The sequence below is a fragment of the Nomascus leucogenys genome, chromosome 9 (genome assembly GCF_006542625.1).
Source record: "Nomascus leucogenys isolate Asia chromosome 9, Asia_NLE_v1, whole genome shotgun sequence".
NCBI lineage: Eukaryota > Metazoa > Chordata > Mammalia > Primates > Hylobatidae > Nomascus > Nomascus leucogenys.
The window spans coordinates 79287408-79303705 of NC_044389.1; the positions used below are offsets into that span (position 1 = coordinate 79287408).

At 34.3% G+C, this 16298-nt stretch overlaps 1 protein-coding gene across 1 annotated transcript in view; it reads left to right on the plus strand.

Moving 5' to 3' along the window:
- Nucleotides 1-13750, plus strand: part of LOC105738204 — a 599125-nt gene extending 585375 nt beyond the window's left edge. The window contains exon 5 of the mRNA XM_030818452.1: nucleotides 13600-13750. Within this exon, the coding sequence (XP_030674312.1) occupies nucleotides 13600-13731 (132 nt within the window). The 3' untranslated portion in view covers nucleotides 13732-13750. The remainder of the gene's footprint in view (nucleotides 1-13599) is intronic.
- Nucleotides 13751-16298: the final 2548 nt, after the last annotated feature.

Here is a 16298-nt window from a genome sequence, read left to right on the forward strand (position 1 = left end):
GACACAGAAAGAAAATGCAAACCTTTGAAATGATGCAATTTATCTATTCTTGTTAATTAAATGTACACAATAATAATGATTAATATGTGTCAAGTAGTTTTCTGAAAATGTCACATTTTTAAATTTGTTAATCCATAATAATCCTATGAAATAGTTATTAGTATTATCCCCATTCTATGGATGAAGAAACTTATATAACTTGCTCACATCAATTAAGGAGCAAAGCTGGGATTTCAACCTAGAAGTCTAGCCCCAGAGTTGGTGGTGTTACCTGTAATTTGGGGCGTATTTTAATTGGTGTTGTGTAGCTCAGAATGTTTTAATCTTAGCCACCAGAATTTTTCCACTTTAAGGGCACACCAAAGCAAAGAGCCTCCCTTTCTGGGCCCACGAAGACATGCACAATCAGGTTGGTGGCAGAAGTGGGGCAGCTTTCCTAGATACCTGAGTATTTGAAAAATAAATGATGCTTCAGGAATGACATTGTGCTGGGTCTCTCCTTCTGGGTGTCTAACAGGGATATGAGTATCTGCCTTTTGGGTGGTAGTAGAAAGGACTGCTTCGCTGTGGCAATAAACACTTCTAACAGAGGAAGTCCTTTCAAAGGGACACTATACGGCTGCAATCCCCAAATATCTTTCATGGAATAGCAGTTGCATAAGAAGTTTTATTCTTTAAGTATATCTGGATCCCTTACATATGTCAGGAGCTACATAAATTAACTGTGTTACTTAAGAAGAGGATTCAGATGGAAACTGTTATAGTTCTGAATCTTATTTCACAAACTCTAGTGTAAAAGAAGGATTATATTAAATTATTTTAAATATCAACCCAATTCAATTTGGAGGTACACAATGTGCTAGTTTAGCAGGAAATTCAACATTAGCCTTATCAGTGTTTCTCTGCTGCTTGCTTATAAACTCAGGTTGCACAAGAACACTAGAGACTAAGATGGGTGCTGGGATATGTGTGGGGAGTATTGCTCATAGACAGTCCATCATGGCAACTCCTGGCCTCTTCACTGTCTCAGCTCACAAGACCCCCGGTGGCAGGCTGCCCCATGGCTTTTGTGCCAACCTTGGGCCACATGAGTTTTCATTTTTCTAATGTTTAAAGCCCTGGGACTTAGGCTCCCCACATGCAGCCTCTACCCTCTGGATTTTGTCATCTGTCGAGGGTAAAGTCAGCGATTGAGATGTGTATTCCTATCAAAACCAAGAACTGCTGATTTCAGCTCTGATTCTCAGTCTAGAAAAATGTCTCATTTATATCTGTTCCAAACTCTTGTACCTTTAGGACACTTACTATCTTTCTTTCAATAACCTTATGCTTTCACAAAGAGAAAAATAGAGAGAGAAAGCGATCATATGAAGCATCTTCTGCTTTGAGCCAAGAAACCAAGAAACAAGAAATGAGAAAAGATCAGGATACTTGCCTGAATGATACGAAGAAGACACAGCAGTAAATTAAAAATGAGATTAAAAACCACAATAAATTATTCTGCCATCAAAATCAAATACATTCCTTTTGTAGTATTTCTTAGAGTTTAACCTATGCCTGTGTATCATTAATCCAAGCAAGGGATATAATGTGTAGTGTTTCCCAAACATCTTTGTCCATAAACACTTTGTCTTTTTGTTCTCTGAAGAGTGTCTTTCAAGAACTACTTGGAAAAATGCTTCTCTTAGGAAACATTCTTATTGTTAAAACTTCTAAGATTCTTAACATTTGGGTTTCCTAAACTTCATAGGTTTCCCCCCTGCTTTGTCTCCCAGGAAGTATAAAGGAGGATGGCTTGTTACGTGATGCCTTGAAAGGCTTATTTCTATATTTTTTCTATTTAAAAAGGAGATGGAGGCCAGGCACAGTGACTCATGTGTGTAATCCCAGCACTCTGGGAGGTCAAGGTGGGAGGATCCCTTGAGCCCTGGAGGTAGATGCTGCAGTAAGCCGTGATGGTGCCACTGAACTCCAGCCTGGGCGGCGGAGTGAGACTTTGTCTCAAAAAAAAAAAAGAAAAGAAAAGAAAGGAGATGGAAAAATTATAAAAGGGTCATTGTGTACTCTTTGTAACATTTTTCTGATTAGTATATAAGACACTTTTCTCTAAAGCCTGCTCTTTACAGTCGAGGGCTCTGTGTCTTTCCTAACAAACAAAGCAACAGGTGAGAGGAGATGTGCTATTTACTGACTCAGCCTTGCTTTATCAAAGGGATGATAAAATTGAGTGCAGGAAGCTTTCTTCTTCTGAATCACTGAATTTATTGAGAGATAAACAAAATGGAAAACAAAAACTTCTTTTACCTATACTCTAAGGAAAATAACACTCCAAAACAAAGAGCACAGACAAAACTTGTAATTATAGAGCAAAAGGAAGTCATTTGTGAATTATTTGGATTAAGGCTCACTGATATATTGACATATTGGATAATTCATTGTTTAATACCCTTAGTCTCCTGTGTTTTACAACTTGGATTCAGAAGTGTGTTCTTTTCCTTTATAATGGCAATACTGTTTCAAATATTTAATTATATGAAATGCTTATCGCATGACTTGGGCCCAAAGAAAGAAAGAGAAGGAGAAAGAGAGGGATGGGGTGGGTAGGAAGGAAGGAATAAAAGAATATGACTTGCCTAGTGACCTTTTGGTCAGACACTTACGAGCTATCTATTGGTTATAAAAGGCCCTCTTTCTAAGTGTCTAGGCACTTAGGACACAATACTGGTCAAGACAGGTACAGGTTCTGTTTTCATGGATCTCACAGCCTTATTTTAGGCAGGCACACTTCCGAAAACATAGAATAAGTGCTTCTGGATCAGGCAAACATAAAGTAGTGTAGGGAACAGAAAACAGAAAACATAGAGTAGGTTAAAAAAATAGACAGATGGGGTGGAGCGAGGGTCTTACCTTAGATTGGGGAAAAGCTAAACCAAGATTTAGTCAGAAAAAGGAAAGCTGAGGGTAAAGAGAACATTCCAGACTAATCAACTGGGCTGCAAGGAGAAAGCCAAACCTTACTTGTATGTCACAAAATATGTAGAGCACACTTATTTTTACTGATTTGTTTTGGTAAAATGTTAAATAAAAGTAACAGCTACTGTTCTTTCTATGCTTTTATGTTCCGTGCAACTTCTGCCATCCACCTTTATTTTCTCCTCATTAGCAAATGTTAAGTGTTTCTTTTTTTCTTAAATGTGAAGCACAAGTTAAAATAAAAACCATAGACTATGAATGTGTTTTTTACAAAGGAAAATTACGCATTTGCTTTTGCCCAATATCTTATCATTGTGTTGTTCCCTTTCTTCATTCAAAGTCACAAAAGGGCATTTGAAAAGAGTGGCTTGTGAATAAGGCAAACAGCATTTCTGCTAAATCCCAATCTTATCAAGTGATCTGCTTTGGTACTCTAGGCTCCTACACATTTTTCTGACAGCTGCCACTTCAGTGCCCACCACCACCCTCTGAACTTCCCAGATATGGCTTTTCTGGTTTTGACTATCAACCAGCACATTTCTGCAATGTAAAAACACTCGGGCTTTCTAATGCTTGAACAAGCAGCTGTTTCAAGACCCTTGTATGACACACTTTTACAATATTAGCAAGTTTAAGGGATTTGACTACTTTCCCTATTAGTGGCTGCCACTACTGACTTTGGCTTTTGGGACTATAAGGGAAGAAAAACTATTATTTTTCCTCTACCTATTTTAGGTTCTTTCACTGAGACCCCACAAATTAGACTGACAAAAGACAGATTAACAAGAAAAAATCAATCCAAAATTTATTACTGCGTGCATTGCACGTATACACAGAAGTACTCGTATACACAGAACGCGTAACTAAAGAGTTACCCCTTTTAGTAACTCAAAGGGGTGGTTAGAACTTGGGGTTAAATGGCATTTTAGCAAATAAAGGTCTGTAAAGAAGTAACAAGATAATGGAAAAGGATTGGAATTCTAGGGGCTGCAAATTGTGGAAAGATAAATATATGGGGGAACTAGTAGAAGATAAGGGTTGGGTTTAGCAAGGTTTGTTAAGCAGTTTCTTCTGGTGCCATCTCTGGGGGGATAAGCATCTAGAGTTGTTGTCTCCGGTGATTAGGAATTATCCTGCCCTTCCTGATAGAGAGGAGAACAGCTCCTATCTACAAGAATAATTTTTCTTGTGTCTGCTTTTTTTTTTTTTTTAAATTGCTGTTAGCTCAAAATAATCATTATGCCAGGGTGGCATATTCTGGGATGGCATACACTGAATACCTTCAAGATTTCATTTTCCCAGGTTAGACTGTGGAATGGAATGCTAATTTCTCAGATCAACGATCCTCACCTCATCTTTGTTGACTCTGAAAATGAGCACACAGACCCTGTCATGTATCCTTGTTTCTTTCTCTCATCACTTACCATAATCTTTGTATATTTTTGAAAACTGTGTTTGCCTGTTTGTTTTCTGTTTTGCTCACTATAATGTACATTTGATAGATCAGGAATCTCATCTGCCTTGTTTACCTCTGAATGTCCAGAGTCCATAATAGACAGTATTCAAATTTTTGATAAATTAATGTATTTATGATAAATTGGTATCTGGAATAATAATCAGTTACTCAATAAATTAATAAAGTATATTTATATCTTCTCCCTTAGCCCAGTGCTTAGTATAATATATATAATTTACTAAATGATTAAAAGTTTCAAATAGACTGATAGAAATTACTACCATAAAACAACCAAATACAAGTAAAAGCAAACATATAACACTTAAACATATTTAATTTTAATAGTATTTTAATATTAATTTTAAAATATTTAAAGTTAGAAAATTTTTAAATATTTAAGTCAGGTTTTTATTTTAAAATGTCTAGATAAATCACTCAAGTCTTTGTAGAATTTTTTATGAGTCGGAACTCACTTTTTGTTTTTGTCACTTCATCATTAGGGACCTATTTCCTCTTCTTTCTGAGAATTCAATTAAGGTGGAAAAATTTGGGCAGTTAGCATTACTTTATATGTCAACTTATTTTATCATCTCAGTGGCACATGGGAAGAATTGCTCCTTCTATTCTCCTAGAAAAGCAATGTAAAGTTCTACTCGAGGGGAAGTTCTTCCTTCTTCCGGTGTCTAACATCAGGTGCATCCTGGGCTCACCACCTTGTGGTAAAAGTTCCAACAGTCCCATGGGTGTTTAGAATATCATACAGAGGATCTGAGATGCTTGCTTCTAGCATTGTACTGAAGAGAGATAATGGCTCTATCAACCCCATTCATCAATATTGTCACTGAATTTATTTGTCATATAACAGCCCAAGGCATTATTGCTATCAGAATAACAAGAAAACATATTTTTGACTGAGTTGAATTAACTGGGGAAATTTCCTCATTACTACTGGTAAATTCTTCTTAAATTGGCTATCATTTATGTTGGATCTTGATACCTAAGTTGCTGGTGAACTAAGATGTTCTAATTATTAATTCCATATGGAAATAATATGGGTTGTCCTCATAATATTGACCACAAGTACTAGAACTCACCCTATTAGGAGTTTCAACACAGTAGTTTGTTAAATTTCCTCAGATAGCCTCATAGGATACCAAAAGGTGGGCATATCCTTCCTTAATTATTTCATTATATTTAGGAAAATCTGAAATATAAGGCAGAAATTGTTTTTTTAAAAAAACTTTTAAGTTTAAGGATACAAGTGCAGGATATGCAGGTTTCTTACATAGACAAACATGTGTCACCAGAGTTTGTTGTACAGATTATTTCATCACCCAGGTATTAAGCCTAGTATGCATAGTTACTTTTTCTAGTCCTCTCCCTCCTCCCATTTTCCACCCTCCAATAGGCCACAGTGTGTAGTGTTTCCCTCTATGTGCCCATGTGTTCTCAGCATTTAACTCCTACTTATAAATGAGAACATGCTGTATTTAGTTTTCTGTTCCTGCATTAGTTTTCTAAGCATAATGGCCTCCAGCTCCATCCATGTCCCTGCAACAGACATGATCTCATTCTTTTTTATGGCTGCATAGTATTTCATCATGTTTATGTGCCACATTTTCTTTATGCAATCTGTCATTGATGGGCATTTAGGTTGATTCCCTGTCTTTGCTATTGTGAATAGTGCTCAATGAATATACGCATGTATATGTCTTTATAACAAAACTATTTATATTCCTTTGCATATATACCCAGTAATGGGATTGCTGGGTAGAATGGTATTTCTGTCTTTAGGTCCTGAGGAATTGCCACACTGTTTTCCACAATGGTTGAATTAATTTACACTCCCACCAACAGTCTATAAGCATTTCTTTTTCTCCACCACCTCACCAGCATCTTTTATTTTTTGACTTTTTAATAATAGCTATTCTGACTGTTGTGAGATTCTATCTTATTGTGGTTTTGATTTGCATTTCCCTAAAGATCAATGATGTTGAGCCTTTCTTCTGCAGTTGTTGGCTGCATGTATATTTTCTTTTGAGAAGTGTCTGTTCATGTACTTTGCCCACTTTTTAATGGGGTATTTTTTTCTTGTAAATTCCTTTAAGTTCCTTATAGATGGTGGGTATCAGACCTTTATCAGATGCATAGTTTGCAAAAATTTTCTCCCTTTTGTAGGTTGTCTGTTTACTCTGTTGATAGTTTCTTTTGCTGTGCAGAAGCTCTTTAGTTTAATTAGATTCCATTTGTCAATTTTTGCTTTTGTTGCAATTGCTTTTGGCATCTTCATCATGAAATCTTTGCCTGTGCCTATGTCTTGAATGGTATTGCCTAGGTTTTCTTCTAGGGATTTTATATGTTTGGTTTTTACAGTTTGGGTTTTTACATTTAAGTCTATAATCCATCTTGAGTTAATTTTTGTATATAGTTCAAGGAAGAGGTCCAGTTTTAGTTTTCTGCATATGGCTAGCCAGTTGTCCCAGCACCACTTATTGAACAGAGAATCCTTTCCCCATTGCTTGTTCTTGTCAGGTTTGTCAAAGATCAAATCATTGTAGGTGTATGGTCTTATTTATGGGTTCTTTATTCTGTTCCATTGGTCTATGTGTCTGTTCTTGTGACAGTACCATGCTGTTTTGGTTATTGTAGCCCTGTAGTACAGTTTGAAGTCAGGCAATGTGATACTTCCAGCTTTGTTCTTTTTGCTTAGGATTGCCTTGGCTATTCAGGTTCTTTTTTGGTTCCATATGAATTTTAAAATAGTTTTCTTTAGTTTTGTACCAAGACCTGGCAGAGATACAACAACAACAACAACAACAAAAACTTCAGGCCAGTATCCCTGATGAAGGTTGGTGCAAATATCCTCAATAAAATATTAGCGAGCCAAATCCAGAAGCATATCAAAAACCTTATCCACCATGATCAAGTTGGCTTCATTCCTGGGATGCAACATATGCAAAACAATAAATGTAATTATCCCGTAACAGAACTAAAGAGAAAAACCACGATTATCTCAATAGATGAAGTAAAGTACTTCAATAAAATTAAACATTTCTTCATGCTAAAAACTCTCAATAAACTAGATATTGAAGGAACATGCCTCAAAATAATAAGAGTAGTACATGACAAATCCACAGCCAATATCATACTGACTGGGCAAAAGCTGGAAGCATTCCCCTTGGAAACCAATACAGGACAAGGATGCCCTATCTCACCACTCCTATTAAATATAGTATTGGAAGTTCTGGCCAGGGTAATCGGGCAAGAGAAATAAATAAAGTGCATTCAAACAGGAAATCAGACTCTCCCTGTTTGCGGATGACATGATCCTATATCTAGAAAACCCGATTGTCTTAGCCCAAAAGCTTCTTAAGCTGATAAGCAACTTCAGCAAAGTCTCAGGATACAAAATCAACGTGCAAAAATCATTAGTATTTCTATACGCCAACAACGGTCAAGCCAAAAGCCAAACCACGAATGGAACTCCCATTCACAATTGTCACAAAAAAAATAAAATTCCTAGGAATATTGCTAACAAGGAAGGTGAAAGATCTGTACAAGGAGAACTACAAACTACTGCTCAAAGAAATCAGAGATGACACAAACAAATGGAAATACATTCCATGGTCATGGACAGGAAGAATCGATATTGTTAAAATGGCCACACTGCCCAAAGAAACTTATCAATTCAATGCCATTCCCAATAAACTACCAGAAATTCTTAATACCAGGTGTATGTATATAATTCAGGTAAAAGTCAATATTCAGTATTGACATAGGAAGCTATCAAAATTAAAGAAAAAAAATTAAGAATTTCTATGCCAAGCCTATTATATTTGTCGATATGTAGAATAAATCTACATAGGCTTTTCTGACCCTGTGCTTTCTGTTGTCTTTCCCATTGGTCTGTGATTTTCTATTGTTCTCATGGAGACACTCATCCTCAGAGGGCAGCAATAGATTATGGGGTTGACTATCTTAGTTTTTTGTTAGTGGGCATCATCTATTTTCATCTGTGGCTCACCTTGTGAATTTTATAAGACATAAAAGGTACATCAGTTTTTGTTTTTGTTTTTATGTCTGTAGTTTCTTTTCTCTTTCTCTCTCTATTTCTGGAAATCTGCTCCACCTACCAGTTGGCATATCATTTCCAAACTCCACTGGTAACCTATTCTGTTTAAGCAAAGCACAGATTTATTTCATCCTAACATATCCTGTAGGAATATATGACTATGATGGCTTCTATTTTAAGATTTTATTTTTTTATTTTTGCTATTTTAGAGATGCAGAATCTCTTCTTTGTACAGCTTGATTTTGATGAATCTTAATGAGATAACTTTTGGTGCAGGACTGTGGGTACATTTTCTATTGGGCATCAAGACTAATAGCAATGTTTTTTATTTTAATAAACCTGTTTGCCAATTTTTTGGGGGGGAATAATAGAAAATGAGTTATGTTTGTAAAAATTTTGGAATGCCATTTGTTATTGCTTCTCAGTGTTTACTAAATAATATTTTGGCTTATAGTTGTCAAGAGATGTTAAACATGTTGCAATGGAAATTAATTATCTGATATTTTGAGATTTTACATTCAGACTTGATGTAAAAAAAGAGCCCGAAAATAAAAATTATAAAAATGTAACTGTAAATATTGTAAGCCTGAAAGTAGAAATTAAGTGTTCAAGAATTCTTGGTAATAAATATTTAAATAAACATCAGGAATAAAAAGTTACATAGCATTTTCTCTAATAATATTTTAGCAAAACTTGAAAACTCTAAATTGGAACATAAATATTTATATTATACATTTGTATAAACATAGGTTTAAGAAAACATGTAATTAAAATATCTTAATCTCTCTGAAATACTTGAATAAATAAATGATTAATAATAAATCAGTTAAACACACTTTGTAGACAGTGGACAAGATTGCCACTACTATCAAAATTTATGTTAAAAATAATAATCATTGAAAGTTCAGTTTAAGACATCAAAATGTTATCACATTTTACTCATTACTTTTTTAGCTGTATTCTGCATTATTTAGTTTCCAGCACAGCAGAAACATTTCAATACTACTTACAAATACTCTTTATACCAATACAGGTCTATTATATTCTTGGAGCTGAAGCTTTTATTTGTTGCTCAGATGAAATTTCATTATCATGCTGTGAGACAGAATTTGGCTTGCCTAAATTGGGAGAAAGCTCCAATAGACATCGCTATAAACATGGATTTTCTTATACAGTAAATTAAAACTTATTTTTCATAGGAAAGTCATAATCGCTGGAATTTCTTTTCTGACTACGTGTGGTATAATACATTGAAATGTCAAAAGTTCAAAACCTCATATATACCTGTGATGTAAAACATTTACTAACTCGAGGGAATTAAAAGGCATGTCTTCCTTTCTTTAGAGTTTAAGGCAATTGTCATATTACTCATAATTTTCATAGTGAAACCTTCTTTCATTAGGTGGTGGTTTTTTATTGTCACATTTAATCTATTAGTTGTCAAACATTTTTGCTCATGCACCACCTAAAAAGGTTTTCAAAAATGGTATAGCCCCTTATAGTTTTTCATTTTGATACTTAAATTTTATAGTTAAGTCATTCCCAAGATAAAATTTCTGGGGTGTTGTGTATTATATCTATGGTTTAAATATATTTTCATCAAAATCTTGGAGGTACAATTTACTGCATTTAATTTGTGGACATTATATGGCAATTTTTAGTCTTTGTTATACAGAGCAGCCAAATAGAATTACTCCATCTGAAAATGTGTGGCTTTATTATTAAATTTGAATTTATGTGTTAATATGTATTACTGGGGAAACGATGTCTTTTCCTGAATGCTAACTCTAAACAGAGAGACTGTTTATGTATATAAATAGGATGCCATCCTAACTTTGTGGCATGTAAGAAATGTGATGCCTATACTTTCCTTTTTTTTTAAAGAAGCTATTTGTTTTATTCTCACAATACCCTCCTTAGGGCAATGCATTCTTAAAATACACTTTTGTTTAGTTCCCTGGAGGTAGTTAGAAAGATCATTCTGTCTACATTATAGAAAATAAATGACAGTAAAGATAATACCAGAGCTAGTAAAACAATTGGGCGGATGCTATAGCAATGCAGGTGAAAGAGGTGATGGCCCTGACATGAACAGGACAGTGACGATGGGAAGAAATAGACATACCTAAGAAATACATGCAAAGCATGATAAACAGAATGTATTGATTGCTTGGATGACTCTATTTTACCTTCCAGCGTCCTGACTTGAGAAACTGAAAGATTGATGATGATGTTTACCAAATCAGAAAACACAAGTGATGCCACTGGCCTGGCCAGTAGGAAGAAGAGATGATGAGTTCAGTTTGGGAAATAGTTTTGAGGTCCTTTGTGGCATCCAAGTCCAGAGCTAAGCAGATCATTAGGTATATAAGTCTGAGCCTCAATATATCTCAGAGGTAGGAGGTCAATATTTCTCCTCCAGTTAAGCAATTTCTGAAATCAGCTATTCATAATCTTTACTTGATTAATTATAAAGATAGTCACATTGGTCCTGATTACACACTTGTGTGATTTCTCTGGTACCTACTATTCAACATATTTAACACAATTTCTGTTAAACATCAAATTATTCATTTATTCTTTCATTCTTCTTTAATAACTTTTTGGGGAAAATACACACACAGAAAATTACAGAAACCATGCACGTATCACTCAACAAATTCCCTCAACCTCAATACATTTAAGTAAACAATTGCTCTCCAGAGCAAGAAATAGAATACCACCAATATTACAAAAGTCTTCTCATAGCCCCTCTTGATCGCTTCCATCTCCTCAAAAAAGTAACCCATATCCTAACTGCTAACATTATAAATTTACCTGTTTTCTTGTTTTTTGAGCTTCTTGTTGTGGAGAGCCATTTTGGAAGCCCAGAGTTAGTACAAAGTTTATTTTAAGCTAAATACAGTCAAAACTTCAACAAATGCCAAAATAGTCCTTCTTAGAGCTTTTCTTACTTTCTTAAAGGGGCAATATTGTGAAATCAAGCTACCATAAATTTCCTCTCTGGGATAGTTTCATGGCCATGAAGATGAGAGAAAGACCACTGACATCTGTATAAACAACGTTTTTTATTTGCAGTTTGTTCTAAAATTCTATTTATCTTTGCTAAAGAAACCTATTTATTATTCCCATAGAAGTCTTTTCTCCTTCTCCCTTTCTCTACCAAATTAGGTGTATAAACCTCTAACTTTAGCCATTTAGCCAGCTAGCTATTTCTTTGGTAGCTCCATATGAATACAAATAAACATTTTTTAAAAAAACTTTTAAATCTATCTTTTGTCTGTTTAATTTGCAGGTTCCCATCACTGAACATAGAGAGTAGAGAGAAAGTTTTTTTATCCTAACAATATAGATAAAATTATAAATTTTTTCTTTATATGTCTGGCATTTTTGGTTAAAATCATATTTCTGTGATTAATTTATTTTTATTGCTAAATAAAATAAAATCTTCTTTGTATGAAATCACAGCAATTTATCCATTCTGCTATAGAAAGAATTTTAGGTTGTTTCATTTATTCATAGTTCATCAATGTGCATACCATGTATTTATTGAATACCAATTTTGCACCACTATACTAAGATAAAAAATACATATAAGACACAGTTTATGCTCTCAAGGGACTTATACTCCAAGAGCAGGAATAAAAGATAAATAAATATAACCAATGCAAATAATAGGAGATTGTTATGGACAAAATAGAATATACTAGGGCAAAGATGAATTTTGCTTAAGAAATGAGATCAAAGAACAACTGAGGAGTAAGAGACCTTTGATCTAGAAGCCTGAGCAGGCAGAGGATAGAGGAGACAGCATGTGTAAATAAATTTAGGAGTTAAAAAAATGGCAGAATTATGAACAGTAATTCCAAATGCACTGTTTCTGTTTTTGTTGTTTTTCTTTTTCTTTTTTTTTTTAATGGAGTATTGTTCTGTTGCCCAGGCTGGAGTGCAGTGGAGCAATATCGGCTCACTGCAACCTCTGCCTCCCGGGTTCAAGCGATTCTCCTGCCTCAGTTTCCCAAGTAGCTGGGACTACAGGCATGCACCACCATGCCTGGCTAATTTTTGTATTTTTTAGTAAAGACGGGGTTTCACCATGTTGGCCAGACTGGTCTTGAACTCCCAACCTCAAGTGATGCGCCCTCCTCGGCCTCCTAACATGCTGGGATTACAGACGTAAGCCACCACCCCCGGCTTGTTGTTTTTCATAGAGAAAGGGTTTTGCTATGTTGCCCAGGCTGGCCTTGAACTCCTGGGCTTTAGCAATCCTCCCACCTCAGCCTCCTGAAATGTATATTATTTTTAAAAATGTGATTATATGGTGATGTTGATGATGTTTCAAATAAAGTTTAGAACCAAGTAATGAAGTTAAATGTATTTTTTATTCAGATTTTTATTTTTAAAAGGATGGACCTTTTTTTTGTAGTGATGAATATCACTATAGAGAATACAATTGATGGAGAAAAGGGAAAAACATAAGAAACCAATGCAAGAGTCCTATCAAAAGATGTAGATGGAAATAGAGGAGAGGTGCTAAGATAAGGAATAAATGGGATTTGAATTTCGATTGATGGAGGACTCAAGTAGTTTTTCAATTTTTTAGCAAATAATGTTAATCTCAATATCTAGGCTGAGGAGAACATTTTGCACAAAACATACTAAGTTCAGCTGTGCATTTGTTGAGTTTGTGTTGATAGAATTATCTAGTAAGCATTTATTCCCAGAGTTCTGGAATTTAAATTACTAGTGTTAGTGAATTTTGTGGTAGGAATACAATAATACAAAAATTGAGGGAAAAAATGGCAAGGAAAAAAATTAAGAGTTGGTCCTGGGGACTATGAGAACTTAAAGCAAAGAAGGAGGAAGCTGGACTATATGCATTCCTTTAGTTGCATATATTTTTATAGTCTGTTTTAATAATATGTCATCATTATCCATCAGAGATTATTTAATTTTGTATATAACAAGAGCCAAGAATAATTATCTCTACAGTATACTTAACACTACACTACATAGTGTGTATATGCAACCTATAAATATTTATTCTCATGATAACTAATCAATCTGGGTTTTTTTTTCTTTTTCTGTCTGACATTAGATGAACAAGTGTGAATGCATCATTCTTCTCAGGTTCTGGAAAAATGCTGGTTTTCAGTTCCTGGAAAATTCTCACAAGACATCTGTTTTGTTTTATACCGTCATTCGTTTCCATTCATTGTTCCTACTGTAGACACTGTCTATGATTTTTTTGCGTGGGGGTTTTGGCAAAGTGCATATGATTGCTTTGAATTTAGAGAATTAAACTGTATTTATCCACTGAAAGCTGTTTTTAAGATCTAGCTGTTTTTAAGATCCTGTTGTCACTAGGATATCTAGTTTATTACTTCTACTCGCAAAGTAGTACAATGAGATACTAAACCACCATATTTTTTCCATCTATTTTCTCAATTATGGACACTTTTCAACTTATTACTACAGTAGGGAAGTCAAAGGCTATTTGAATTATTGGAGAACAGAGATACCTAGGATCAGAATTACCAAGTCATAGACTGAAACTTTGGCTAAGACCTAAACTTAATATGGGTAAATATTGTTACATTACTCCCTAGAATATTGATATGGTTTGGATTTGTGTCCCCACCCAAATCTCATGTTGAATTGTAATCCTCAATGTTGGAGGTGGGAAATGGTAAGGGGTGATTAGATCGTGGGGCAGATTTCCCCCTTTGTTGCTGTTCTCTTGATAAGAGTTCTGACAAAATCTGGTTGTTTTAAAGTGTGTGGCACCTCCCCGTTCTCTCTCCTCCTGCTCCAGCCATGGGCATTGAGGCTCCTTTGTCTTCCTCCCTGATTGTGAGTTCCCTGAGGCCTTCCCAGAAGCTGATGACAGCATGCTTCCTGTAGAGCCTGCAGAATCATGAACCTAGTAAACCTCTTTTCTTTATAAATTACCCGGTCTCAGGTATTTATTTAAAGCAGCATGAGAATGAACTAATATAAATATCTTAAGCAGTGTTTTGCCCTTCCAGAATTCTTTAAGAAGTGGTGAAACCAGGGACCCTTTTAAAGGAAAAGACAAATATAAGCACAAAATAAAATATAAAAATAAATACATGTTTAAAGAAAAAAAGAAATCACAACAAATTTCTATTGAAGCATAGTTGACGAATATAAGAATATCATGCCATCCATGGAAAAAGTATTATTTAACTACCTAACATATTCATAAAATACTTTTTTCCTAGTTTTAAAAAATGTATTACTTTTAAATTTCTTGTTTATATGGCAATAATTTTGAAATATCATCTGTAGGTAATGGAAAGATCATTAAACCATCCTTTACTATAGTTGAGTGAAATTAGTTATTTTTATGATTATTGATAGTTGAGGTGTATAAAGCACAGATGTCTGGATTTTTTTAATACTGGTACATATTTTTTCTTGAAATTTTCACAAATTATATTTCACTTAATTCTTATCAAAAGCTTATGAATGATATGTTTGTGATAGTAAACACTGCGTTATGAATTACATTTTGCAAGAGAACACTCTCTTTTGATGAAGTGTCAATGAAAATAAAATTCTTCCTTTATTATTTTGCATGTTTAATGATTGAGATAATATTACATAGAACTGCTTCTTGCTTATACTTTTAAATACTTGTTTCTTCTTCATATCCTCATACTTTTAGTGCTTGATGTTTTAGGACATATTTACATTGTGATAAGACCTTTGGGCTGACATCATCATGTTATGATACTAGGTAGGGAGTAGGGTATTCCTGGAGCCATTTCTACATGGGAATGAGTAGCACTAACTTAATTATATATTAAGTTACATTTTTTGGCTATATAGTCTTCGACCATTTATCCATATGACAATAATTTGTAATATAATTTTCTATAAAGATATGGTATTATAAATGCAAAATATATTCAATGAAATCCAAAATAAATGTATCTTCTTCAACTTAACTTTGACTTGCTCAGATACCAAAAATATATGCAGCTCCTCCAATAGTATTTGACACAGGGCAAGTGTGATAGCAAATGCTCTACCTACTGGCTGGTTACAAGTTCTAAATTTGGGAATGGAATGATGAAAATAAACCATGTCCAAGATAATGAGATCTGAAGAAAATTATGACAGGAATATTATGAGTTTGTTTACCAGCCATTCTAAGAAATAATGAACATCTGATATTGCTAAGAATCCCATTATAAATTGTACAAAATGTTCAACAATGAAGGGACAGTTATTTGCTTTTTTGCAGTTAACTACTTGTATAATATAAATGCATGACTTTGCATAGCACAGTGTCTTAAAGCAAAACAATGTTCTTCCTGAAGAAACCAGTGAAGATGAAATGTCACTGGTATGGTGTGCATTGATTTTTTTAACTACATCCTAATTAATTAGGGTATTTTCCAGTTGAAATAGAAGCTACAATTGTAAAAATATACAAATATAACTGTATATAATTCAAATGTTATATGATGTTTTTAACACTGATTTTCACTCTCAAATGCGTCTCGACTTTGATGAGAGAAGTGATACGAACATATTAATGAAAAATAATAAGCAACAAACAAACCAAAATATGAACAAGTGAAAATGGTACTCTTCATGATGTTCTACTAAAAATTCATGTTCCATTATCTAATGGTATTTACTTCTAGGTACTCTCAATTTGCTTCAGATTTCAATGGTTAACTTTAGAGTTAAAGATGCCATTTCCTTCTCCTATAATCTCTAACACATCCAACACCAGAACAGCAACTTTTAATGGGGAACATT